This window comes from Acomys russatus, chromosome 3, assembly GCF_903995435.1.
Source record: "Acomys russatus chromosome 3, mAcoRus1.1, whole genome shotgun sequence".
NCBI lineage: Eukaryota > Metazoa > Chordata > Mammalia > Rodentia > Muridae > Acomys > Acomys russatus.
In genome coordinates, this window is record NC_067139.1 from 37,866,732 (window position 1) to 37,893,863 (window position 27,132).

The 27,132-nt window shown below is 52.8% G+C and overlaps 1 protein-coding gene across 8 annotated transcripts; it reads right to left on the reverse strand.

The window, feature by feature from the left end:
• Positions 1 to 8,331: 8,331 nt before the first annotated feature.
• On the reverse strand, positions 8,332 to 24,432 carry Pdlim7 (PDZ and LIM domain 7). Of its 8 annotated transcripts, none has more exons than XM_051172135.1 (14): positions 23,610 to 23,901; positions 23,187 to 23,293; positions 19,307 to 19,458; positions 19,192 to 19,222; positions 18,622 to 18,740; positions 18,245 to 18,265; positions 17,869 to 18,005; positions 17,711 to 17,747; positions 16,736 to 16,797; positions 16,355 to 16,589; positions 15,130 to 15,310; positions 8,959 to 9,079; positions 8,752 to 8,867; positions 8,332 to 8,589 (listed from the first exon to the last, which is right to left on the reverse strand). In XM_051172135.1, the coding sequence occupies exons 2-14, from the start codon at positions 23,280 to 23,282 to the stop codon at positions 8,503 to 8,505; spliced, it is 1,395 nt and encodes a 464-aa protein (XP_051028092.1). In that variant the 5' UTR covers positions 23,283 to 23,293; positions 23,610 to 23,901; the 3' UTR covers positions 8,332 to 8,502. The 8 variants fall into 8 exon arrangements, with proteins under 8 accessions (XP_051028092.1, XP_051028100.1, XP_051028082.1 ...); XM_051172143.1 differs by lacking the exon at positions 23,610 to 23,901 and adding an exon at positions 24,239 to 24,432 and having other exon boundaries at positions 8,333 to 8,589; XM_051172100.1 differs by lacking the exon at positions 23,610 to 23,901 and adding an exon at positions 23,378 to 23,402 and having other exon boundaries at positions 8,337 to 8,589.
• Between the last annotated feature and the right edge of the window lie 2,700 nt (positions 24,433 to 27,132).

The window sequence follows — 27,132 nt, forward strand, 5'->3', positions numbered from 1 at the left end:
CAAGATGGGGAAGGGAAGGGGTGCGAGGCCAGGCGGGGGGAGGGCAGAGCTCCAGCGAGCTGTGGGGTTAGGCATTTGAAGAGTGCCCTCCTGCGGAGGGAGGAGGCTGAGGTTGTGGCACATGACTAGGGCTTTGGCTTCTCTGACCTCAGCCCCTTCCTGCTTCTTCCTACTTCCCCAACCTTGCTGTCTCCTCGACCTCCTGCCTAGTCTATTCCGTAACCAAAAACCAGACCTCCATGCACCCAGGAAGCTGCCTCCTCAGATCCCTGCCTCCCCACCACTCGCTTACCACATGTCTCTAGCTGTGCCCATTTCACCTCCCATCGGTACTATTTTTTTGTTCCATTTAGTTTTTTTTAATATTTTTATTTGGCTGGGGGTGATGGCGCACGCCTTTAATCCTAGCACTGGGGAGGCAGAGGCAGGCAGATCTCTGTGAGATCCAGGCCAGCCAGGCCTAAATGAGGAGACTCTGCCTCAAAATAAGTAAATATGAGGGCCAGGCATGGTGGCACACGCCTTTAATCCCAGCACTTGGGAGGCAGAGGCAGGTGGATCTCTGTGAGTTCGAGGCCAGCCTGGTCTACAAAGTGAGTCTAGGACAGCCAAGGCTACACAGAGAAACCCTGTCTTGAAAAACAAAAACAAAAAAACCAAATCCAAGTTCTCTTTTGTTGTTGTTGTTGTTTTTAATTTTTAGGTTAGCACACAGAATCACTGTCCTCATCACAATATGGGTCATTGTTTTGTTGTCATTTGTTCCCTCCCCCCCCCCCATTTTCCTCCTTCATGCTCGTGCTGCTGGCTGGCTTCCCTTCCTTCCTTTTTGTTTGTTTGTTTGTTTGTTTGTTTTCAGTTATCTGAGTATGTGTGTGAGTTCAAGCACACACATGTGTCACAGCCTTCCTGTGGAGGTCAGAGGACATCTTTCAAGAGTCAGTTCTCTCCTTCCAGCATGGGTTCCGGGAACCTTACTGCAGGCCATCTGCCTTGTGCCTGCTGAGCCTCCCAGTGGCCCTTGACTGGTTTTTTTGTTGCCATTTGAGACAGAGCTCACACTGTAGACTAAGCAGGCCTCAAAACTCCGTCTCCAAACACTGGAATTACAGGCTTGCGCCACTGTACTTGGCTGTTTCAGAACATTTTCAGGCCTGGGTGGGCCTGACAGTGACAATAAATCGCAGCAGTGGGAGATGGAGGCAGGAAGAGCTTCTCCACTGCATGAGGGCTGAGGGACTACAGAGTCGCTGTTTCACAAACCAGGAAACCAGCCAGGTGTGGTGGTGGTGAAGGACCAGGGAAAGCAGATCGTTGTGTGTTCAAGGCCAGCCTAGTGTGCATATCAAGCTCCGGGATAGCCAAACTACACAGAGAGACCCTGTCTCAAAAACAAACAAACAACCCAGAAATGAAAGTTTTAGGGCTGAAGATGCAGCTGAGTAGGCTGAAGAGTTCTTGTCTAGCCAGTATTCAATCCTTAACACTGGAGGGGAAAACCTCGAAAGCAGTACACATCCCACAGACCTACATCCATTTTTTTCTTCTTTCCAAAGGATGGAGGGCTCTGCTGCCTACAAGTCATGGAGTTCACGCCTTATCCTCCAGCCTGCCGTGTCTCTTGGCATTTTCTGACCAAGGTCACCATCTTTAAATCACCAAATTCAGCCAGGTGTAGTGGTGCACACCTCTAATCCCAGCACTCCACTCGGGAGGCAGAGGCAGGCAGATCTCTGTGAATTCGAGGTCAGCCTGGTCTACAAAGTGAGTCCAGCATAGCCAAAGACAGAGAAACTCTGTCTTGAACAACCTCTCCCCCAAAAAACATTAACAAATTAAAAAAAAAAAAAATTCACCAAATTCAGTTGCTCTGTTCTAGCTGATTCCTTGGCTGTATTTGTGGGAGGATGGCCACTGTTCACTGTTCACTCCTCAGAGAGCCTGCCTCCTTGCAGCCACTTAGTTTCCCCTAAAAACCACACCCAGTCTTGGTGGGTGGCTGGCACGTAGGTGCCTCCTTGGAGGTCCTCCCACGAGGCTTTGTGTCTGCCAGCCCTGGCATTGATCACCCTTCAATCCCTGACATGTCGGTCTCTCCCACCCCCAGAACTCCCTACACACTTTGGGGGGCTGGTCCCTTGGCTTTTGGGTCCCTAGAAGGGAAAAGACGAGAACAGACTCGGAAAACAGCTCCTTGCTGTGTGCCTTTGGCCAACACTCTCCCGTCTGGATGTCCTTCTGAGAGCCCATTAGGACAAAATGGGCCTGGATGCCCGCTGAGAACATGGGAAGCCCCTCCCCTCCCTTCCTCCTGGCAGCCCCGCCCTCCTACTCAGCCTTCCAGTTCTGTGCTCCCCCACACCTTTCACACCTTTCAGAGGTTTCAAGACTGAGGGGAGAATGTGGGCTGCAGGACTCTTACAGCGTCAGCTGCCAGAGCCTTCCTTGGCCTCATCCTGTCCCTTAAGATTGTACCTAGCACACCTTCAAAACTGTCCCCTTATCTTTATGAAGCTCAGTGTTTCCCAGGCATCGCCTTAGTGGGCCAAGCACATTAGCTCACCTAACTGTACCCTGCCATTTGAGTGACCGACCTTAGTCAGATCTGTGTGTGTGTGTGTGTGTGTGTGTATTACTTTGCTTTGTTTTTTGTTTGATTTGGTTTGGTTTGGTTTCTCGAGACAGGGTTTCTCTGTGTAGCCTTGGCTGTTCTGAACTCGCTTTGTAGACCAAGTTGGCCTCAAACTCACAATGATCTGCCTGCCTCTGCCCCGAGTGCTGGGATTAAAGGTGTGCGCCACCACATCCAGTTTACTTTGCTTTGTTTTGAGGCAGGGTCTGTATCTCAAATCCCCATCTCAGCAGAGAATGTTAGTGCGCCTGACTTCAGTGTGATGATTTTTCTTAGTTTGTTTTCTGTTGTTGTACTAAAACACCATGACCAAAAGCAACCTGGGGAGGAAAGGGTTTATTTCAGCTCACAGTTTGGGGAGAGAAGTCAGGGCACTAAAGCAGAAGCCATGGAGGAATGCTGCTTACTGGCTTGCTCTCCCTGACTTGCTCAGCCTGCTTTCTTATTCAACCCATGACCACTGACCCAGGGGCACCACCGCCTTAGATGGATTGGGTCCCCCTACATCAACTTTTTTTTTTTTTTTTTAAGATTTATTTATTATTCTATACAGTGCTCTGCCTGCATATACACCTGCAGGCCAGAAGAGGGCATCAGATCACATTATAGATGGTTGTGAGCCACCATGTGGTTGCTGGGAATTGAACTCAGGACCTCTGGAAGAGCAGCCAGTGCTCTTAACCACTGAGCCATCTCTCCAGCCCCCCCACATCAACTATTAGTCAAGAAAATGCCCCCATAGATTTGCCTACAGGTAATCTGATGGATCTGAACTTTATCTTTTTTCCTTCCTTCCTTCCTTTCCTTCCTTCTCCCCCCCCCCTTTTTTTTCCGAGACAGGGTTTCTCTGTGTAGCCTTGGCCATCCTGGACTCACTTTGTAGACCAGGCTGGCCTCGAACTCACAGCGATCCTCCTGCCTCTGCCTCCCGAGTGCTGGAATTAAAGTCATGCGCCACCACGCCCGGCTCTTTCTTTCTTTTTTTAAGACAGTGGTTCTCTGTGTAGCCCTGGCATCGATTGGCATCGAACTCAGAGATCCACCTGCCTCTGCCTCCCAAGTGCTGTGATTAGAGGCATGCACCATCACCCCCCAGCTCTGAGCTTTGTGTTTTTAAGACCCTTTTTAATTCAAGACAAAGTCACACTAAATTGCCCAAAGTGGCCTGCAACTCACTCTGTAGCCCAGAGAAGCTTTGAACTTGTGATCTCTTGCCTTAGCCTCTCATGTAGGGCTCATCAGAGGGCCTGGGACATCAGGTGTGGCTAGTTTGATGTTTTGTTTTTGTTTTTTTTCCAAAAGTATCTAAGAAGTGTTTAAAGTAGCAAAATACACAAGGAGCTGTTCTCCATGTGTTAGCTGCTGGGGGCAACAACTTGCTTAGAGGTATATGGCTGAGTGGCAAAGTCCATGTCACTTTACATAGTATAACACACACACACACACACACACACACACACACACACCCCAGCACAGGAATGTCCTGGTTCCCCACTGTGGACTGGCTGAAGTGCACAGGACATTTGTGTCCAGGTTTCCTCAGCATTCCTGCCTGTATATTCTGATTCTCCCTGGACCCTATAATCCAGCTCTTGTGGACCAGACCTATGACATCACAGATGGATTTGTCACCTAAGGCTGTCCAGTGGAGTGTCCCAGGGCCATAACAGGGTGTGCTTCCTGGGATGGAGCCCCACGAGGAAGCAGACACCCACTACCTGCATCCAGTGTTTGCCATGGCTTGAAGCCACCCAGTGGTTCTGGAAAATTATCCTCATTTTTCATAAAGGAGGCGTCCCAAGGCTGGTGAGCATCTCCTCCCACTATGACAGCCCTGGACTCTCTAGCTTAACCCTTTCCTCCCTCTGGGAAGGGGTCCCTTCCAATACTCTCAAGGATGGCTCTTGATCTCAGCCTACCTGCTGTTCCCAGGGTGGGCAGCCACCAGGCCCTTTAGCCTACCGCCTCCGCTCCTTTCCTGTAGCAAGGCTTGGCGAGGCGGATGTGTGCCTCCTGTGTGTACCCAAGCCATGTGGGCCCGAGCTCAGAAGAGGCAGTACACAATGGACAGTTCTGGAGAAGCGGCCCCTCACCCTCCACCACCTCTTCCTGCTGACTGCAAAGGAGTTCAAGCTGCTCAAAGCAGGAACAAGCCCCTCCCCACACACACTTGCTGCCCACGCAGACCCCTCTATGGACTCTGCCTGTTGGCTGGGGACACTGCACTCTCTCCGAGGGTGCTAATGACCTCCCCTGCCTGGCATAAAGACATTTATTTCCAAGTGTAAGCTCTAGCCACACAGCCTCACACTCCAGCTTGGGAACAGGGTGATCTTAGCAGCCTAAGGAGGGTGGAGGTATTACACAGTGGAAGGGTGGGGAGGGAGACACGGGAGCTCAGTGGGAAGTCCCTGCTTCTTCACTCAGCAGAGTGGCAGCCTCTGGTCATCCAGGCTGGGTGGTCTGAACATGTCACCTTTACCTCCCTGCACTGTTTCTTATTTTTAAAGGTCTTATTGTGCTGCTCTGGCTTGCCTAGTACTCTTAGTAGCAGTCTGCCATTGAACTCACTTTCCTCCTGCCTCAGCCTCCTGGAATGCTGGGATTTCCCCTCCCCAAGACAGGGTCTCTTTGTGTATCCTTGGCTGTCCTGGACTCGCTTTGTAGACCAGGCTGGCCTTGAACTCACAGTGATCCGATTTGCCTGCCTCTGTCTTCCGAGTGCTGGGATTAAAGGTGTGCGCCACCATGCCCGGCTGAACCATCACTTTTTTTTTTTACACCATTACTCTTAACAGGTGGGGCAGAGTAGCTAGCTCCGAAGCACTGGATTTGTAGCCTCTAGGATCTAGACAGGCATGTGGTTTCTCTCTCCTAGTACAGCTCTCTTCCCTATCTGCCCCCAGTGCTCTCACTCACCGGCCTCTTGAACCCTCTTGCTTTCTATCTTCAACCACACCCCCGCAGCCAACTTGCTACTCCCTTCCCATATCAAGTGCTTAGCCAGACTGTAGGCCTCTCCTCTGTCCCCCGGGCGAGCCTCTTATGAGCCATCAGCACGCTCTCTTCACACATCCACCTGTTCCTCTTTAATCCTGGCAGCGGCCCAGCTCTTTGCTAAACTGATCTGGCAAATGTCACCTTGTTTTGAAATACCATGGGGACTCCTTGGCCTTATCTGCCTGGTTGACATTGTTGGCAACTTCTGGAAATACTCTTGGCCTGTGTGGAGGCCCTGCAGGAGTGCCCTGCAGGTTGTCACTCTGTCCCTAGCGGCTCCCCCTGCTTCCTGTGCCCACTTCTATGTTACTGTTTCCAGTCCCCTGTCAGTTTTCTGTGCAGAGTCCCTAGCTGTCCTCACACTGGATTTGACCTGCATTTATGATTTCTAAAGCAGGATTTAAAAAAGAAAAATGTAGCTGACAATACTAAAAAACCAGCCCTCACACAAAACACGTGAATGAACCTGCACACACTGTTGATAATCCGGCAAATTTGGCTGCGCTGCCTGGAGGACATGGCAGCCCTTAGATCAGGACAAGGGGTTGCTACCTCCAGAAGGGTACCTGGCAATTGCCACCCACCCTTGTGCTCTTGCTCTTTGGTATCCATGGAAACCAAGGATGGACTGAGAGGGCTTCACAGTTCAACAGACGCAGGAGAGAGTACTTTCCCTGTGAACTAAAAGACACTGTTTAATATGCTCAGCATGTCTGTGCTGAAAGACCGACACATCCTACCTGCTTTACTCCTGGTGTTGCCTGCTGGGGCTTGCTCCTCGGCTCTCCGCAGGCAATAATTACAAGCGTTTATGCTGAGTGTCCTGCCCCTGCCCAAGTTCACTCCTGAACTGAAGCCAAGGTGAATCTAGACTCGAATCTTCAGCTGCTAGAACTGCCTCTTAAACATCCATATCGCTTCGTTCGTTCACTGGACAAACATTTACTCTGTATCACAGATGGAAAGCCTGTGCTGGGCTCAGGCTTTACGACCTTGGTTGCATGTCCTGACCTTTCTGAGCCTCAGGTAGAAAATGAGTAAGCAAGGCTGGAGGTGTAGTTCAGTCCAGAGTTCGTGCCTAGGATGTACAAAAGCCCTGGGTTCGGTTCCTAGCACTGCATAAGACCAGGTGTTAGCCCCACACTCAGCAAGTAGAGGCAGGAGAACCTGAAGTTCAAGACTTTCTTTGGACTACAGAGTGAGTTCAAGGCCAGTCTTGGGACACATTAAACTTTGTTTAAAACAAAAATACAAACCAGAACAAACAGAAATGGTAACTAGGAGTCCCAGGCAGGCTGTGACAGGAACTCACTCATGCTGCAACCTCAGCACTGGGGAGCCTGAGACAGGGGAACCTCCCCCCCCTTACATCTGAGGCTAGCCAGGTGAAGTTATAGGTCAGCCTGGGATATGTTTCAAAAACAAACAAGAAAAGCAAGGTGTGGTGGCACACACCTGTAATCTCAGCATTCAGGAAGGCAGAGGCAGGTGGATCTCTGTGAGTTCGAGGCCAGCCTGGTCTACAGAGTGAGTTCAGGACAATTAGGACTACACAGAGAAACCCTGTCTCAAAAAACAAAACAAGGAGCTGGAGAGATGGTTCAGTGGTTAAGAGCACTGACTGCGCTTCCAGAGGTCCTGAGTTCAATTCCCAGAAACCACATGGTGGCTCACAACCATCTATAATGTGATCTGATGCATACTGTATACATAATAATAAATAAATCTTAAAAAAAAAAAAATCAAAGTGTGGGCACGGTGGTGCACGCCTTTAATCTCAGCACTCCAAAGGCAGAGGCGAGGGGATCTCTGTGAGTTCAAGGCCAAGGTGATCTATATGGTGAGTTCTAGGATAGCCAGAGCTACATAGAAAGACCCTGTTTCAAAAAGCAAACAAGCAAACAGCTGGAGAGGAGGACCAGCAGTCAAAGGCACTCGCTGCTCTTCAGAGGACTGACGTCTGGGTCCCAGCACTCCATAGTGGCTAACAACCATCTAGAACTCCACTTCCAGAGACTCTGATGATGTCATCTAGCCTCACACACACACACACACAGAGGTAAAACACTCATACATAAAAATAACTTCAAAAGACAAACAGACTTGCAGGCACCTGGCAAGGTGGGTGGGAAGATCACATGATGAGTAAACAGCCTCTCTGCTACACTCCAGATACGCAGCAACCTTGTCCAGGTGCATCTCGCTGGATTCCACCTCCACCATTGTCTCTCCCTGGCACCCCCCATGTAGGGCTTGAGCCCGGCACTGAGCTCCCTCTCCAGCCCAACCCTCCCCATTTTAGTTCTCCAGCCTGTGGACTGTAGAAGGCAGATGACACGTGGTCTCACCCGACAGTCACTGTAGTTCAGGTCCCACCTCTGCACATCTACCCCCAACTCCTACTAGTGGCTTCCCTCACATCTCCGGGCACGGGGCCCAGCACATGGGGTCCACACTGTATCTCCTCTTAGTGATCACAGTTTCCACATGCCCACGAGGACTAGGAAGAGGCTCAGCCAGCCCCAAGAACCGCCTTAAACCCCCCATCCTCCTTCTCTGACCCCAGTCCCACCGTTCCAAATGCAAAGTGGGGAGGCACACAGAACACAGCTAGATACAAGTTTATTGTGGCACGGAAGTGAACCCAGCCTGGCATGGTCAGCACCAGTGAGCGATGGTGGTGGAGGAGGTGTGGGAAGGGGGATTGTTAAGAGGGTAAGACAGGACTCAGGGAACCCCAGGATCCGGCCAGGAGTTGGGGCTGGGGCAACTACTGCCAGCCCTCCCCACAAATGCTAAGGGTGATCACTCTAGATTTTTCGACCCTTCAGGCGGGGCGGGCGGGGGTGGCAGTAGCATGTGGGAGGCATTCATACATGGGAGAAGGCATGGCTCTTGCACAAGGGCTTGTCCTTCTTGGAGTAGAAGGTCTTTCCTTCCAGGTTGATCTGACATATCTAGGGACAATGACGGTCCGGTCACATGAGGCTCAGGAGAATGGGAGAGGTCTTGCCCTAAGCTCTCCTACACCCATGAGCAGGAGCTGGGAGCGGGGAGGTGAGGAACAGAGGGTGCTGGGCGGGGGGGGGGGGGGGGGGGTTGGGCAGGGAGGTGCTTACTGCGCAGACAAAGCAAGTGTCATGCCAGCTGAAGCCCAGCGCTTCCAGGAAGCGGTCTCCGGCGTCAATCTTGAAGTCACAGCCTCGGCATTTTGTGCCGAACATCTTCTCGTAGTCTGGCGATGGGGACGGAAAGTAGGGTCTCTCTTCACGACTGGCCCACAGCCCCGCCCAGGCCCTCCTTGCCCGCTCAGGGCTTCCGTGTACCTCGCTCGCAGTAGGGTGCCCCTTCCTCCATATAAAACGCTCTGTTGCGGATAGGCGTTTTGCAGGCAGCACAGGTAAAGCAGTGCACATGCCAGGTCATCTTCAGCGCGTGCATGATCTCCTGGAAGAGGCCACAGTCGTTGTCAGCTTCAGCCCACCCCAGGAACACAGGAAGGCTGGCGTGGGCCTTCCCACTGCTGTAAAATACTCAGTCTACATATGTGCAGTTCCCAGAGCCCCACTGCCAACTCCAAAGGTCTCTATGTATTAGGTCTCAGATTTGCAGATTTCCAACAGCTCCCAGACTTCCTATCCCAAACCTGCTCCTCCCAGTCAATCATCCCTCCATCTGTTCAGGCCAAAAATCCACTTTTTTCTTTTTTTTGAAGGTAGTCTCATGTAGCCCTTGCTGGCTATGAACCCAATGCTTCTGTCTCCACTTCTTTGGGTTTTTTTTTTTTTTGTTTTTTTTTGAGACAGGGTTTCTCTGTGTAGCCTTGGCCATCCTGGACTTACTTTGTAGACCAGGCTGGCCTCAAACTCACAGCGATCTGCCGGCCTCTGCCTCCCGAGTGCTGGGATTAAAGGCGTGCGCCACCACGCCCGGCTCTGTCTCCACTTCTTGAGTACTGAGTTTTCAGGTGTGTGTCACCATGTTTGACTCAAAACTTTCCCCTCTCTCACTAAGCACTGAAGGGTCCACCTTTGAAACACTTCCAGCCAGGTGAAAGGTAAAAGACCTCTGGGTACCAAGTTCAAACTTGGCCTATATAACTTATTAAGATCCTGTCTTTAAACCAGGCGTGGTGGCTCATGCCTTTAATCCCAGCACTCGGGAGGCAGAGGCAGGTGGATCGCTGTGAGTTCGAGGCCAGCCTGGTCTACAAAGTAAGTCCAGGACAGCCAAGGCTACACAGAGAGACCCTGTCTCGAAAAACAAACAAAAAAAGACAAAAGATCCTGCCTTTAAAAGAGGCCAAGCCGGGTGTGGTGGCGCACGCCTTTAATCCCAGCACTTGGGAGGCAGAGGCAGGCGGATCGCTATGAGTTCGAGGCCAGCCTGGTCTACAAAGTGAGTTCAGGATGGCCAAGGCTACATAGAGAAACCCTGTCTCTAAAAAAAAAAAAAAAAAAAAAAAAAAACCAAAACAAATAAAAGAGGCCAAGCCAGGCTGGAGAGATGGCTCAGAGGTTAACGGCACACCAACTGCTCCTCCAGAGATCCTGAGTTCAATTCCCAGTAACCACATGGTGGCTCACAACCATCTATAATGTGATCTGATGCCTTGTCTGGCCTGCAGGTGTACATGCAGGCAGAGCAGTGTATACATAATAAATAAATAAATATTAAAAAAAAAAAAAAAAAAGAAGCCAAGCCCTGTGCAGGTCCCATCAGTCAGCTGGCCTGCCTTGTTCCTTTCTCTCACTCACATGTTCATCCTGCCACACCAAACACACCCCAGCTACCCTGCCTGCACAGCACCTCTCCACCTTAACTCCCAACCTGTGACTTAAGTTTCTGTATAACTGTCACTTTCACTACAAGGCCTACTCTGACACCAGCGAATACTTCAAGCCACCTCCCCTACGCCACACTCGCGGGGCCTCTCTCTGTCCTGCAGCACTGACTTCACTGACATCCAGACTGCTTACTGTCAGTCTCTACCCCCTATCCTTCCTCGATGCACAAGACATAAAGCATCAACTGCCCTACAGATGGATCTGTCCCAACCTTCCTCAGTGTGGAAGACATAAAGTATTAATTGCCCTACAAATGGATCTGTTCCAACTGTACCTAACCCACTGGGTCCTCCATGAACCTGGCTCCACTGGAGGAAGGAGAGGCTCAGGAGGGGCACCTGGCAGCAGCTTTATCCTCTTGTAAAGCATGGCTACCTATCTTGAGAACCGAGTGCCTTAATCCAACCTTGCTGGGCTGTTTACAGCCCAGGTTTGCAATCAGGAACCTAGGTTCTTGTAAGGGCCAGGTGGGGTATCTGGTGGCTCAGGTGGAGCCTGTCTCACTCTGAATGGCCTAGGTTGAAACCTTTTGGTTTTCTTGGTGCCTGAGACAAAAATCTAGGACCTCATGTGTGCTAGGCAAGCACTCTACCACTGAGCTACCCTAGCTCAGAGTTGTAAATGATGTTTACTGACTCAGAAATACAAGTGTGGCCATGCCAGATGTAATTTTGGGGTACACCTTAGCTCTGGGATGATCCTGGCTGTAGTTCTACCCTTGCCACTACCCCAACAGAAGCTTTCTGAAGTTCATCTGAGCTGCCGTCCGCTCCAAATTTCTCCTGTCTCATCTCATACCTGTCTCAGGTGCTGCCTGTGACACAAACCGCACTGCTGCCCACACCCTTCTGAGGGAATCCCCATTTGTGTTTGCCTTGCTCTTAAGGCCACGTCCATGCACTTGTTCAAGTGTTTACTGACCACCTCCTGCACAGTACTTAAAGCAAACAGACCTGCTCTAGGCTCAGAGTGCACACCCAGGGAAGCAGGATGAGGATATAGAGCTATGGGAGGCCTGGCCTGAGAGGAAGAAAGGTAGGTAGCAAGAAAGGTGTCCTTGGCCGGCCACAGTGGTGCTCGCCTGTAGTCCCAGCACTTGGGAGGCAGAGGCAGGCAGATCTCTGAGAGTTCCAGGCTAGCCTGGTCTACAGAGTAAGTTCCGGGACAACCAGGGCTACACAGAGAAACCCTGTCTCAACAACAGTGAACGAACGAATGAATGAATGAATGAATGAACAGAATAAAAGGTGTCCCTGGGACTGGAGAGATGGGTGCACCCTTTAGAGGGAGAATGGAGTTCACTTTCCAGTGCCCATTTTAGGTAACCTGTAACTTCAGCTCCAAGAGATCTCACACATTCACCTGCCTTCCACTGGCATGTGCACTCATTCAATTAAAAAGTTAAGCTGGACATGGTGGGCACACATCTTTAACCCCAGCTCTCAGGAGGCAGAGGCAGGTGGATCTCTGTGAGTTCAAGGTCAGCCTGGTCTACAAAAAGAGTCCGGGACAGCCAAGGCCAAGAGAAGCCCTGTCCTAAAAAAACAAAAACAACAACAAAAAACAAACAAACAAACAAAAAGAGGGCTTGAGATGGCTCAGCAGTTAAGAGCACTGACCGCTCTTCCAAATGACCTGGGTTCAATTCCCAGTACCCACATGGCAGCTCACAACTGTCTGTAACTCCAAGATCTAACACCCTCACACAGCCATATATGGAGGCAAAACACCAATGAGCACAAAATAAATTCAAGAAAGAAAGAAAGAAAGAAAGAAAGAAAGGAAGAAAGAAAGAAAGAAAGAAAGAAAGAAGCCAGGCATGGTGGCACACGCCTTTCATCTCAGCACTTAGAGAGGCAGAGGCAGGTGGATCTTCGTGAGTTCAAGGACAGCCTGGTCTACAGTGAGTCTAGGATAGCTAGGGCTCTGTGTAACAGAGAAACCCTGTCTTGAAAAACCAAAACAACCAAACCAAACCAAACAAAAAAAGGATAAAGAGGTTCTTGTGGAAGTGACAGCTGAGTCTCAGTTTAGAAAAAAGGATGGCAGTAAGAGGATGCTAGGGTACGCCAAGGTACTGTGGTAGAGGGATCAGAGCTTACTGACAACAAGGAACCAGTAACAGGCAGTATTTACACGGGACTCCAGGGCAGAAAGGGCCCTTACTAAAACACCTGGAAGATTGGTGAGGCCAGGCTTATCCCTGGGAATGTGAGTTTTTTTCCTTCAGGCAACTGACAAACTCCCAGTGTTTGCTAGGTACATGGCTACCTGAAATAAAGGTTGTTCTTTCCAGCCTCCCTTGCAGCTAGGTGTGGTCAGTGACTGGGTTCTGATCAGCAGGACGGGAACAGAAGGGCTTAGTGACAGCACCCTTTAAGGTTGGGTGGCACATGTCTGTTCTCCCTCTCCTGACTTAGGGCTAACGGGAATGCGGACATCTTGGCTAAGGATCGGGAGCCAATCTGGACTATGAGAACAGACTGAGAATGGCTGAACGAGGAACCCGTCTACTAGCTAGTCTCAAGCTGTCCACCTCCAGATGAAGCTAAGAACTCACCACAAGCCGGGTGGGGTGGTGCACACCTTTAATCCCAGGGCTTGGGAGGCAGAGGCAGTTAGATCTCTGTGAGTTCAAGAGATCTTGTTGTGGTCTACAAATCAAAGCCCTGGGCAGCCACACCCAGGTCAGGTTTGAACCCTTGCTACGTACACAGATGAAGAAGCCCCAAGCCCAGCCCTGGATGGTAGCCCAGTAAGCGCAGAGAAACCGGTTGGGTTATGATCTAGGTTTAGCCCCTGAGAGAAAGGCACAGTTTACACCCGATGTTTCAGTGTCAATTTCTGCCTTTCTACCCAGGAGTACCGCCAAGTCACTTATCTTCCAGAGTCTTGGCTTTGTCCACTAGAAGCAGTGGGCGCTGGACTGGCTGCCCATGGCTCTGCATACGCCCTTCAGTTCTTCCAGCAGCTGCAAGCTCAGCTCGAGAGCTAAAGCCCAAGTGGCCCTCAGAACCCTCAGGCCCACATCTGCGGCTTTGATCAGCAATGAATCAACAGTACTTGGACAATATTTGTGCCTGTACTGAACAGATGTGGACGTTTTGTTCTTGTCACTACTCCCTAAGCAACACAGTGCAACAGCTCCTTGTACTTTACTGCGGGTCAGATACTCTAGAGATGGGCTGAAGCGCAGAGGCGGCTACGCACAGACTACACGTGAATGTGGTGCCACTCTAAGTGAGGAACTTGAACACCAGCATCGCTGGGGTCCTGGAAGCGACGCCCCCCCCCCATGGCCAGCTAGGGTAACCAGCACACAGGGTGTTCCCACTTCCCATGTGGCCCACAGCGGACAGACAGCAGTTCTAGCGAATAACAGAAGCCAGTTTGTATCTTTTGGGTTCAGATGGAAAACCTTGCAGTGCAAGGCCCTGGGCTCGGCTTCCTAGCACACTGTACTCACCCTAAGGAATGCTATCTGCCTCTTCCCTCTCCTGCCTGCACCTCCTGCCTGTCTGACATCAGACACCCTGGAGTACCATTTTCCAGCGAAGAGCCATGCTGGGAATGAATGAAGCCAACAAAGGTAAAAACAGAGGCAAACTCGGGGGACCACGGTGCCGAGGCTTGGCTGTGCCTACAATCCGCGCCCCAGTTATTGGAGCTGACTCTCTTTGTTTTTTAAGCTTCCTTTGAATAAGAGTTCAGTCTTTAAGGCTGGGAAGGTGGCTCCGCTATTGAGATCACTTGTTCTTGTAGAGGACCTGGGTTCCCTTTCTAGCACTCATATGGTAGGTCTGTAACTCCAATCCAGGGGATAACGCCACCTTCTCACTTGAGAGTACCAGGCACGAATGTGGTGCGTGTACACACACACACACACACACACACCACTCAGAATACATAAAATAAATTACACCCCCCCCCCCCGCCACAAAAAAAGGGTATCCTGGCTAGAAGGGCAGTGGTGGCACACATTTTTAATCCCAGCACTTGAAAGGTAGAGGCAGGAGGATTGCTGTGAGTTTGGGCCAGCTTGGGCCACACACCAAATTCCAGGACAACCAGGGTTATACACAGAAACCCCATGACAAAAAAGCAGGGGGGAAAAAAAGAGCATTTTGCCTGCATATAAAGTCAGGCCAGCATTAGATATATTTTTTTAAAAGACATGCTGTGGGGTTTTTTTGTTTTTGTTTTTTTAAATTCTGTTTCGTGTGCATTGGTGTCAGGGTGTCAGATCCCCTGGAACTGTAGTTACAGGCAGTTGTGAGCAGTCATGTGGGTGCTGGAAATTGAACCTGGGTCCTGTGCAAGAGCAGCCAGTGCTCTTAGCCACTGAGCCATCTCTCCAGCCTGTTTCTGGCTTTTGTTTATTTTCCGGCAGAGTCTCATTGTGTATGTAACCCAGGCTGGCCTGTTACTCAGGATCTCCCTGGCTCTGCTTCCCAAGGGCTGGGACTAGAAGCAAATGCTACCTCACCTAATGAGGCTGTTTGTACAGAAAATGGAACCATATTCTCCACTGTTTAGGATCCTGGTGATTTCCTGCCGAGAGTTCCACACTCCTGAACAATGCGGACAGGCTCGGCGCTCCCTTTCCTGCCTGCCCACCTGCTCACCTGCCCACCCGCCAGCCCCACTCACTCCAGTGATCTTCTTCTTGCATTTGGCACAGCTGGGTGCATAGCGTACATCATAGCAGGAGGGGCAAAAGATCGCCCCCTTCTCCTCAAAGAAGCCACCCTCTTCCAGAACCTTCCCACACTGGCTGCACACAAATTCCTCGGGGTGGTATGCATGGCCCAGTGCTACCAGGTAGCGGCCCCTGCAGGGAGAGGGGATATATGCAAATGAGGTAGGGGCCCCAGGAGGAGGACAGGACTGGCCTCTCCGAGGTCATAGACAGATGGACCAAACGTATACTCTCTTGATGATGGGGGCAGTTCTGGTGCCTGGTTTGGGTGAGAATTGATGGTTTGACCTACCAAGACACCCCTGGGAAACTCGTGCCCAGTGTGAAGATGAATACCTCAAGAGACCCTGGGGAACACTATGTCCTGCTTGCCTGGTCCATTTGCCCTGAGCAGGGGCCTGCAGGTCCTGGATTAAACAGGGGTATCAAAAAGGAGAGGATGTCTTGCGGATCATCTGCCTGAGAGCTGATGGCAGACAAAGGCAGGCCAGGGCCAACAACTAGGAAGGTTCCAGAATCTGACTCTGAGGGGCTGTGTGACCTGGCTGGGTTCTAGGGAGCAGTGGACAGAGGGAGGTCCCTGTGGCCTAAGGGCTCAGAGAGCGGAGGCTTAGTGGAGACCCAGCACAAGGAGGAGGCAGCAGGGAGGGGCGGGGGAGGCCTTTCCTTATTCAGAGAGTGGCAAAGCGACAGACACAGCTTCAGGGTGCTGCTGGCACCTTACTGCTCTCGCTGCTGTAGACTGGTATGGGCACGGTAGGAAGTACAGGATTAAGAACCTGAGGATGGGGGCTGCAGAGAAGGCTCAGCAGCTGAGAGGGAGCACCGGCTGCTCTTGTACAGGGCCCAGGTTTGATTCTCAGCACCCACATTAAGGCTCACAGCCATCTTTAACTCCATCCAATTCCTGGAGAATCCAACACACTTTCCTGGCTTCCATCGGCACCAGCATGCAAGTGGTGCACAGATACACATCCAGGCTAAACACCCATATGTATTTTTTAAAAAGAAAAAAAAAAACAGGAATTTTAAAAATGTGAGGATCTGGGCTAGATCCCTCTCTGCTTCAACCAAATCCTTCCCTCAGAGTAGCAGCTGAGCTGGCGTAGGATAGGCAGATAAGACGGGCCGGGCTGCAGGGGCAGGAGAGGTCAGCATTTAGCAGGGAGCACTCACCGGATGACCTTGTGGCACTGGTGGCATATGGGAGTTTTGCCATTGTTGCTGCCCACTCCTGTACCCCCTCCAGCTGCGGCCTGCACTATGGAGGTGCGGTTCTGCAGCGGCGTGGGTGTGGCTGGCTGGCTGTGCCGGGTCAGCACTGTGCTCGTTCTGTCTGGGGCGTAGCGCTCAGCGAATGCAGGGTCCACGGCCCAGGGTGGGCGGCTGGTGGGGCTGGGGGCAGTGGGGCCTGACAGCCAAGGAAAGTAGACCCAGAGGGGGGCTCAGGAAGCCCAAAGGCCAGAGGGTAATACCCAGGGTGGTCTACAAAAGCCCACCGCCCCTATGTCCGCGGAGGCTGCCCACCCTTCTTCAGACCCAAGCCCACTGTCTTACCAGGCCAGGGTTCCTGGGGTATAGTTGAGGCTGGGGCTGGGGCTTCTGTCCTGGGCACCTGGCTGCAAGATCTGCCATTCAAGGCCCTGCCTGACTGAGGCCCTGGGCATGGTCCCACCCCCTAACCTGAGTTGTGCTGGCCCCATGGGTGATGCTGAGTGTATGACAATTACTGGGATGGATTCCAGGTCCCTCCGGGTAGGGTGGGAACGGGGCCTTTCCCTAAGCAGGTTACAGCTATCTGGTCTGCTACTATGGAAGCAGGACTCCTAGGGCAGGCTTTGGGTCTCCTCTCTCCAGGAGAACCACGGGTTAAGGCAGAGCCATCTTTGTTAGGTATTCCCTCCCACCAAGAAGCAGACTGCAGGACCCACACCAAGTCTAAACCATTTAGCACCTCGTACCCAAAACAGAACCAGACCCAAAAGATAGAAGACAGGCAAAGGAAGCAGGGCTGAGAATGTTTATTTCCGTGCTCGAGGCAGTGCAGACCCGGCAGATAACAGCACCACAGGGCTAAGAAGGAAGGCCCTGAGCCAGGCGGGCTGCCAGGACCAGGCCAGTAGGAGGTTCAGGCCAGGGACATGAGAGCGGTAGGCAGAAGCTGGAGGCACCAATGGGATGCCCTGGAAGGGAGTGACAGAGAAAAGCAAGCAGAGTGCAGCAGGCTGGAAAGGGCCAGGCTATGACTGCACGTTGAGCACGTGGGCAGAGCGCTGGTGGTGCCAGTCCCGGAGGCGTGTATAGCGTGGGCTCTGTAGCTCCAGGACATACTTTTCCCTGAGGGGCAGAGAGAGAGGAGGAGGAAGTGAAAGGGAGGAGAGATGGAAGGGAGGCAGGGAGGATGGAGGGAAGGAAAGGAGGAAGGGAGAGAAGCGAGCTCTGGCTGGGAAGGGCCAGGAGCAGATGCAAGGTGGCGGCTGGAGAGGAGAGAATGGGAGGTTAGGGAGAGGGGCTAGTGCCCAAGCTGTTTACCTTGACTTCTTCATGCATTCCTCATCCGGGTCTTGCACTGAGAGGACAGAAGCAGGCATTGACCAAGAGAAACAAGGATCACCCTAGCCTTGAGTCTTGGCCAAGTCAGGCTTTGGCTGAGGCCAGGAGAGTCCGCCCTGACCTGGCTCGGCACTTACTGAACTCTGTGCCCGTGAGGTGGGCAAGGATGCGGAAGGAGCGGGATTGGCCTGTCCCTGGCCGTGGCCGCCAGTCTTCGGTGTTTTCCATCAGCCGCTGCTTGCTGGCATCGGGGGCCAGCTGTCTGAGCAGCTGTCTGTGGGAAGGGCTGTAGCTCAGAACTTCTAGTTGTGAGGGCACCAGGGGCAGCCCCTCCCAGGATGTGATATACACGGGTTATGGTGGCAGCTGAGAGAGGGGAAGGGTGAGGAGGACGAGGCAAAGGGCTCTCCTGGGTAGGTAAACTAGAGAGGGCAGGAGGGCAGCCAGGGTAGGGAGGGGCTACCACCCAGAGTGCCAAAAGGAAGGAAAAAGTGACAGGAAGAGGGGGCTCACTGACTTGTCAGGGGTCTGCACCTGTGAAGGAAATAGACAGATAGACAAATAAAGGGACAGACACGGGAGAAGAAGATGGGGAAATCAGAGCAGTGGAGAGGGAGGCGAGGCAGCAATGAGTATGTGAGACTTTCAGCTGCCCCAAGACCACACCCCAACCCCAGGCTGCCCAGGAGGGCGGGGCCTGTGGAAGAGCACCAGCCTTAGGTGGGGCTCTGTGCCCACAGCCCCACCTGGCCACCAGGGATTGCTGCCACACGGTTAAGGGGCTGGGGGTACAGCACAGACTGAGCAGTAGCGGGCAGCTTAAGTGTGCATGTGAAAGGACTAGACAGCGTGGACAGTAGGGAGGAGTGAGTGGGGAGGGGCTGACATACCCATTCTGCTGCGGGGTGCTGTCAGCGGGTGGGGGTGCCCCAAAGGGCCGGGCCGTCTTGTTGAGGGAGGCGCTTGGTGCAAAAGTGTACCTCGGGGGGTCGGCGGGAGGGGCCAGGGCCTGGGCAGAGACAGAGCCGGGCGGGTGGGGCAGGGGTAGGGGAGGTGGGCAGAGGTGGGGGTAGAGTCACCACCACCAGGAACAGTGACAGGTCCAGCTCCACTCTTACACATCTGGCCAGAGGGTAAGGTGAAGGGGCGACTACAGTTTCAAGGGGCCCATTTGGAAGTGATGAACTCAGTCCACTCTGGGCCGAGGGAGATCAAGGGTGGGTAGGCGCACACAGCACAGGCTTGTGGGAAGAAGCAGGCAGACAGACAGGCAGGCACATGTGGCGCCCAGACCGTGCGGCAGCTCCTAGCTCCATCTCAGTTCCCCAGATCCTGCCCATTCTGGCATCTGCCCTCGGCTCTTAGCCAGGAAAGGGTACCAAGGCTGGGCCAGGGAGGGCGGGTCAGCCCAGTCCAAATCCCTCCCTTTTCTCAGCCCAGTAATCTCCCGCACAACCTACCTTCTGTGGTTTGCTCTGAACAGGCTGGGCCCTGGAGGAGAAGAGAAAGTAGTGATGGCCAGTAGGTGAGACCAGAGACTGTCCTCACCCGCCTTCAGTCTGTCAGCGCCCCTACCTGCTAAGGCCCAGGCTGAGGCGCTCCCCACAGGCACGGATCTTGTTCTGGGCCTCGATGTGCGTGAGGTTCCCTGCATTCTCACCATCGATGCTCAGCACCCAGTCGCCTACAGCCACGCCAGCCTGCGCAGCTTTGCCTCCAGGAGTGAGCTGTGGGGACAAGCGATCAGAGCCCCATCGGTCCAGCCCTGAGCTATACAATTTACCACCCCACTGGTTTACTCCGTCATCTGTTTATTCGCCTCTATGACCTCCCCTCACAGTTCAGACACTGTTGGCACACAGCCACCTTCAGGCTAGAGCCCACGTTTGCAAGCTAGGTCCTTAAGGTCTGTGTTGCTCCTCCTACAGGCTTTTCACCCACAAGACTGCCCTCCACAGACAGCTACCTTCCTGTGTTGCCGAGACTAGACTACAAAGGTCAATAGGGTTGATCATGGTCACCTATATTTTGGTAAGTGTCCCATCTCATATCTAAGATCTGCTACTGGCCTAGTCATAGGTCCTTCCCCAGGCACTGAATGCCTTCTTAAATATGCTCTCACTCGTATTGTTGCATACTCTTTTTTTATTTTTATTTTTGGTGACCATCGCTCACCACTTACCAGAAATCAGCCAGTGCTGGCGGCCACCACTCCACTCCACCAGCCCTGCTACACTCCCCCATTCGCCACACAAACCAGGAATTCCAAACTCAAAACCAAAAGGACTGGTGACATGGTAGCTATTCACTACAGGGCCACTCAACCATCTGGCAAGGAGCCTGGTACCACACAAAGTCGGCTTAATTTATACTTCACAGGTAGTAGGAAAAGTGGGGTGCAGGCTGCCCAAGGCCCTCAGGAGGCTCCTCAGGTGAACTAATGCAGTGTGTCCTAAAGCAGACAGAGGGAAGAGGTTCTAGAGACGTAAAGGACAGAGGTGCTTGGCTCAGAGACTGTCAACTCTAGGAGGGAGGGGAGGTGGACTTGACAGTTCTATTTTGTGCCTGAAGAGGAGGTTAGTAGAGGAGAGAGCTGGGGAGTCAGAGTCCTTTCTTTACCTGCTAACACTCGCTAAGAATAGCAACTCACAGAACACCTAGCATTGACACCGAATCTTCCAACACACCTACAGAGGAGTCTGGGGATACACCTTGTTCACACTCAGAAACAACAAACAACCAAACACCTGAACTCAAGCCATCCAGCCAGCAAGAGGTGCAGCCAGGATTTGGTCCTGGCTGGAAGACTCCACTATAATATGGCACCTATGCTAAGCAGGAGGTTGCAGGTGAAGGGTCAAGGTACCCATAAAGACTCTGGGATCGCCAGATGGGGTGGCATACACCCAGCACTCAGATGGCCAAGGCAGGTGGATTTTTTTTTTTTTTTTTTTTTTTTTTTGAGTTTGAGGCCAGCCTGGTCTACGTAGTGAGTTCCAGAATAGCCAAGACTACATAGAGAGACCCTGCCTCAAAAAATAAATAAGTAAACTAATTAATTAAAATAAATAAATAAATTTGGGGGAAGAAAACAAAACAAGACTCTGGGATGCCAGGCATGGTAGACCTGTAATGCCACAACACTCATGCGTGCTGAGCAGAACTGACAGTTCAGGGACCAGACCTTGTCTGAAAAGAGGCATCAGTTGGCTAAGTTTGGGGTCTTCATGCCCCTTTCACCTTTATTTCACTCCAATCAATCCCTTATAATAGGGGACAGGGAAGTGACACCCAAAATGGGAAGTGATTTATTCATAGTCACAGTGAGTCAATAGATGGAAACCTGGTTAGCCACTCCCTCCTATACAGGCTGTTCCCTGAGAGGTGTGGGCTAAGACCAAGGTGGTGGTGGTGGTGGGGGCTTGTGAGGAGGAGCAACTGGAGAGGAGGAACTAGGAAAGCAGCACAGGGATGGAGGGGGGAGAGGAGGGGGGAGAGGAGGGGGAAGGGCTCTGGGGGGGCGGGGAAGGTGGCTGGTGAGATTAAGGAGAGGAAAAGCCAGGGGGCTGGACAGCGCTGTGGGTGTGGTGAGTCAGCCTGGGAGCTCCACTGAGCAGCCCAACCCCCAAATCCCAGACATTACCTCATCTTCCAGGCCTGGGCCCTCAGCCAGCCTGAGCCCCTCCTTCCCTCCCCCCCCTACTCTGGGGTCATGGGAGGGATAGCAGCGGGCCAGTCCAACTTAGAAGAGACCACCCCCACCCATCAGGGCCCAACTCCAGGGCAGGGCTCGGCTGGCGGCTCCACCCACACGCTAAGGCTGCTGACTAGGGAGCCCAGGGACCAAAGTGCCCCCAACGGGCAACATCTGAGAGGCCATCATCACCAGTGAAGAGAATAAAGACTACACCACACTGGCCAGCACTTTCCCAGAGGGGAGGACGGAAATGTATGTGTGGGGGAAGGGGCCGCGGCCCTTAGTCATCCCGCTGGTTGGATCGGATTCCAAGGCAACTCCGGAGAAGGATCGAGGAAGAAGAACCCGGCCTGCATGCCCTGGCCACCGTGTCCGGCTCCCACAGAGACAAACAGCCTTCATACCCCTCTCTGGCTGAGCAAGGCCTGCAAACTCTCAGGCCCCCTTGGGCTGGGCTTGCCCTGGGCTTCCTGCCAACAGCTCCCTGCCTACTCAGTGAGTGACTGGGTGGGCCTCTCTGGGCAGGCGGATGTCAGGGCAGGAAGTCCCTGCCCCTCTTTTGACCCCCTAGGCCAGTCAGAGATACCAAGCTAGAGGGCTGGCCTCCCCCACCCTGGGCACAAAGTTTGCTTTGAGTCTTACTGACACAAATGACTGATGATCAGGTGAGGGACCCACCAATGGGGGCTGAGGGGTCCAGACCTAGGCCAACCCTTTTGGGCTCTGTTGACTAGCCACTGTTGGCCATCCCAGCTGGGGCTGCATTCTTGGGCTTATAAGGCAATCCCCCTGCCACAAGGAGGAGTCAGCTCCCAGCTCCACCCCTCCCCACCAGGGCCGACTGAGGAATGGGAACAAGAATCCTATAGACCAGCCTCACAGCACACTTAAGGTCAAAGGTCACCATAGCCTGTCTAGAACCAGCAGCCCGAGACTCAGGTCCACACAGGTTGAGAAGTGACCAGTTTCCTTAAACTTACAGGAAGTTCAAGCCACTTTATACCTCAATTCAAATCCTTGCTCTGCCACGGACTAACCAAATGAACTCCTCCATCCCTCCACGTTCTGTCAGATGGAGAAACAGGACAGCAGTGAAACCAGAGTTAGGTCCTGCCTGGGAGCTGGCTCCACATGCTGCCCTGCAGGCTAACACACTTCTTGGAGACATCAGTTCCTCCTTGGCACTCACAGATGGCCACAAGGCTTCATGGAATAGCATCATCAAAGACCATGCATGTCAAAGAAGGGAGGCTGGCTGGGCGTGGTGTCACAAACCTGTAGTCCCAGCACTCTGGGAGGCAAGTTGATCTCTGAGAGTTCAAGGCCAGCCTAGTCTACCAAGGGAGTTCAGGACATCCAAGGCTACCCAGAGAAACCCCGTCTCAAAAAAACAAAACAAAAATCAAGAAGGGGAGCCAGGCGGTGGTGGTGCACGCCTTTAACCCCAGCACTTGGGAGACAGAGGCAGGCAGATCTCCTTGAGTTCGAGGCCAGCCTGGAATACAGAGCGAGTACCAGGACAGCCAGAGCCATTACAGAGAAACTCTGTCTCAAAAAACAAAACAAAAAACAAGGAAGGGAAGCTGGGCTCTTCTCCCACTATCCATCTAGGTGGGAGTCCTGAAAACGAGTGTCCACTGGACCTGGATACTACTGTCCTATTGGCCGTGGCTTGCTCCTGCTGTTTCCTCCCATCGTTTGCTAGAAAGCTGAGCACCCAAGGGCCCTAGGAGAGTCCATCCCCCCATCTAGGCTCACCCGAGAGATGGAGAGGGGCACATTGAAGTCCTTGCCCCCTTGTAGCCGGAAGCCCCAGGGGGCTGGCCCCTCCAGCACTACCTTGAAGGAATCCATGGAGCCAGCTCCTGGGAGGAAAGAAAAGACAGTGAGTGGCCGCTCTGAAAATTGGCAGGCAGGTCCAGATCTGGTCACTATGGTTGGCCAGGTACCAAGAAGGCACGGGCAGATACTCAGCACACACAGGCACTGGGAGGCAGGTATCTTGTCGGGCTTGGCTGGGCTCCCGGCAGGCCGACCTCTTACTCCTACAGACAGACAAGTCAGTTCCCCACCCTGGCCCCTGCCACTGGGAGGGTGAGCAGAGTCCTCAGCAAGCTCAACTTCTTTTCTCTTCCAGGGCTTGGCGGTGGGGTTAATTGGCACTGCTTCACCCAAGCTAACCTGGAATCTCAGGAAGGCCGTGGGGTGAGTCAGGGGCCAGCTCCCCCTCCTTCCCCGGGTCCCTGCAGGCAGGCCGCCGATGGAGCCTGCTCGGACTATATAAGGCGTGTAAGCTGACACTGTGGAGAGCCCGCGGAGGGAGCACTTTAGGGGCTCGGGATGTGAGGGGGAGGGGTGGGGAAGGAGGCCGCTGGAGCCGGTCCTGGCCATTTTGGGACAGGTTGAGGCTGCTGGCAGCCAGGGCGGGACCCCTGGGCACTGCAAGGGGCAAAGAAAAACGGAGTACTGGCTCTGTGGAGACCCGATAGGAGCCATATCCCTAACGCGTGGCCAGGGAGCGGATCCTTTCTGGAAGCAAGAGAAAGTGGTGCCACCCACGCACAATGCTCCCATGCCAACGTGACTCGGTTTCCCCTCGTCTCCCGCCCCAGCCTTGCGCTTGGCCGCGTCCCCATCGCACACGGTGGCGCAGGCGCCAATCAGCCCCTACTTCGCCGCAGGAAGGCGGGGGCGGAGGCTGCGGCCGGAGCCAGCCGCGGGAATCTGGTACAGACCAAGACCGCCCACGCCCTCCCCAGCACCTCAGAAGGTCACGGGACTCCACGGGACCCCTTCGTGGCCGCCAGTACCTGAGTGCCCGGCTGGGCGGCTGCTCGGCGGCCTCCAAGAGCCGCGCGGGGATCCGCCGCTGCGCTCTGACCCCGCCTCTGGGGACGCCGCGCAATTTGAGCCCGCGGAAGGGGGCGGAGTCCTAGGCCACGCCCTCCCCAGGCCACGCGAGTGGACATCTCCGGGTCGGTGGGAGGCCCTACCCAGTCCAGAAGCCCTGAGTCTCCACGAGAAGGAAGGCGAGGTCGGGCACTTACCCTCCCGAGCCGGGTCGTTGCCTAACCACCTCCTAGCTACGGGCTCTCGTCCAAGCCCCTTGCGCCTCCTACTGGCCGCGTGGAGGAAAAGCACCTTTTGAAACACCCAGGTTTATTGGTTTTCTCTCACCTTATTCAAACCCCTTGTCGGAGAAAATGGCATCATAACACCCTTCTGTTAGGGATACTGTAGAGGTCAATGTGGTCGGCATCATCCACTATTTCGGATATTTATGAATTCCAGGCACTGGAGAAGGGTAGTTTTAAGTTAGAGTTCCAGGGGTTCGAGATGTAGCTCAGTAGTAGAGCCCTTGCTGGTCAGAGTCAGAGGTCCTTGGTTCAATCCCCAACACCAAAACCAAACAGGGTTAGGTTTGCAGGACATTCTAGAAGCTAGTAAGTAAGTATATAAATAGTTAGAGCCAAAAGAGTTGGAGGAGGCCCTTAGCGCGCCACCGAGGCCTGATAGTGCACCATCCAGACAGCAGTCTGCAACTTCCACCCAAGCGCCCAGCAGCGCTGTTAAGACTGATGTGTCAGATCCCACTTACCCGCCACTCCAGAGTACTTCCAGTCCTTCCAATGCGGTTGTGGTGGAAGGGGCAGCTATAGAGTGTTCACGGAGTCCCAAGGCAGCTAGGATGAGCAGAGGGAAGGCGAGGTCTCCTGAGTGTGAGGGACAGAGAGGTGCACACTCTCCCGGTGCCCAGCCCCCTCCCATCATCACATCATCACATCGCCTCCATCCTCCCACCACCCCACCACCCCCCCCCCCCGCCCCCAACACCCCCGCCATTGTCCTGACTGCTCAAACTCCTCTGGGAGTTGTCATCTTTGAAGAAATCCTCTTCGGGCAGATCTCTATGGGTTCGAGGCCAGGCTGGTCTACAAAACAAGTTCCAGGACAGGCAAGGCTACAGAGAAACACTGTCTCAAAGAGGGAAAAAAAGAAATCCTCTTGAGCTGTCTGCTGTCCTTCTGTCTCCAATTTTTTCCTCTTCCTATCTCTGTGAGCACTCTTGCTCTTCCCTGAGGTCTCCTATCACCTCACCTCTGCAGCCTTCCGGTTTTATCCTGTCCTGCCATGGAGCGCAGGTCAAGGCCAGGTTGATCTTTTTGTTACTGTTTTTAAGGTCCAATGTCCTTTTGTGACCTTTTCTGGTGTCGGGCAGATACATAGTATACATACTTATATTCAGGGAAAACACCCACAGACATAAAATAAAATGTGATCTCCCTGTGTAGATTGGCTGGCCTTGAACTTGCATGAATCCCAAATCTCCCAGCCGCTACCCTCCCCCACACAGTGCTGAGTTCTCACCACCAAGCCCAGGAACGCCCTTCCTCATCTAAAATCGCCTTTCTCACTTGCTCGAAGGCTTCCTTCCGCCCATAGCTCCTCATGTGCCTCCTATCTGATCACTATACTCACGTCAGAAGAGCCCGTACTGTCCTTTGGCTTTTGATAACACCGAAAACGGCCAACCATGCTCCTCCCTCAAGAACTGCAGACTTCAGTAATTGATGCCTTGTCCGGATGTCTGCTGGGACGGGGCCTCAAAACACAGGTCCAGATCCAAACCTGGGCTTTTTGTTCACTCCTTCCTGGTCTTAGTCAATGACATCATTCGCCCAACTGGTTCAACAGAACCTATGAAGTTCTGCATCTCTCCGTATCTCTCTCTCTCATCTCCCAGATTCTGCAAATCCCACCTTTAAGATGTTTTCACAGCTAACCATTGCTGCTGTTGCACTCTCATCTTCTGCTCAGCACCTAACAGCCTCCTGGCTGACCGCCCTGCTGCACTCTTGCCTCCTCCAGTCTGCATACCGTCCGCTATGTGATATTCTTAAAGCAGAGAGATCACACCTCATCTTTTAGCATTCCAGTGGCCTCACGCTAGATTTAAAATAAAACTAAAATTCTTAAGACCTACGCAAGACTAAGAAACTGGGTCAGCATGGGCCTATGTTATCCCAGCTACTAGGGGAACTGAGGTGGAGGGTTACAAGTTCAAGGCCAGCTTAGGGCAATTTAGTGAGACCCTGTCTCAAAATTAGTAAAAATAAACAAATAAAATAAAAATAAGGGCAAGATGCTAGGTCTGAATCTCTAATAATGGGAAAAAGAAATGAAACGAAACTGGGTCAACCTCCTTCCAAGGCTTGCACATTCACTCAGGCCACGCTGGCCTTCGCTCTCCTTGCCTCCAAGCATATTCTTGCCTCAGGGCCTCGTAGCATTTTGCAATTCCTTTTGCTTAAAACATTTTTTCAGCCAGGCTCAGTAGCTCCTGCCTGTAATCACGGCACCCAGGGAGGCAGAGGCAGGTGGATCACTGTGAGTTTGAGGCCAGCCTGGTCTACAAAGCAAGTCCAGGACAGCCAAAGCTACACAGAGAAACCCTATCTCGAAAAACCAAAACCAAAGCCAGTCATGGTGGCACATGCCTTTAATCCCAGCACTCAGGGAGGCAGAGGCAGGTGGATCTCTGTGAGTTTAAGGCCAGCCTGGTCTACAAAGGAAGTCCAGGACAGCCAAGGCTACACAGAGAAACCCTGTCTCAAAAAATCAAACCAAACCAAAACAAAAACCAACCAATATACAAACAACAATAAAAAAAAAAAAAAAAGCAAGAAAAACAAATAAAACCACT

Bases quoted from the DNA above. Each gene is read 5' to 3' on its own strand.
- Pdlim7 (XM_051172135.1), bottom strand. From the start codon at position 23,282: ATGGATTCCTTCAAGGTAGTGCTGGAGGGGCCAGCCCCCTGGGGCTTC. The intron at 19,223-19,306 runs GTAGGGGCGCTG...CTTCTCCTCCAG, and splicing joins CTCAGCCTGGGCCTTAGCAG to GGCCCAGCCTGTTCAGAGCA. The intron at 9,080-15,129 runs GTGAGTGGGGCT...GGCCTCTTCCAG, and splicing joins GCAAGAAGAAGATCACTGGA to GAGATCATGCACGCGCTGAA.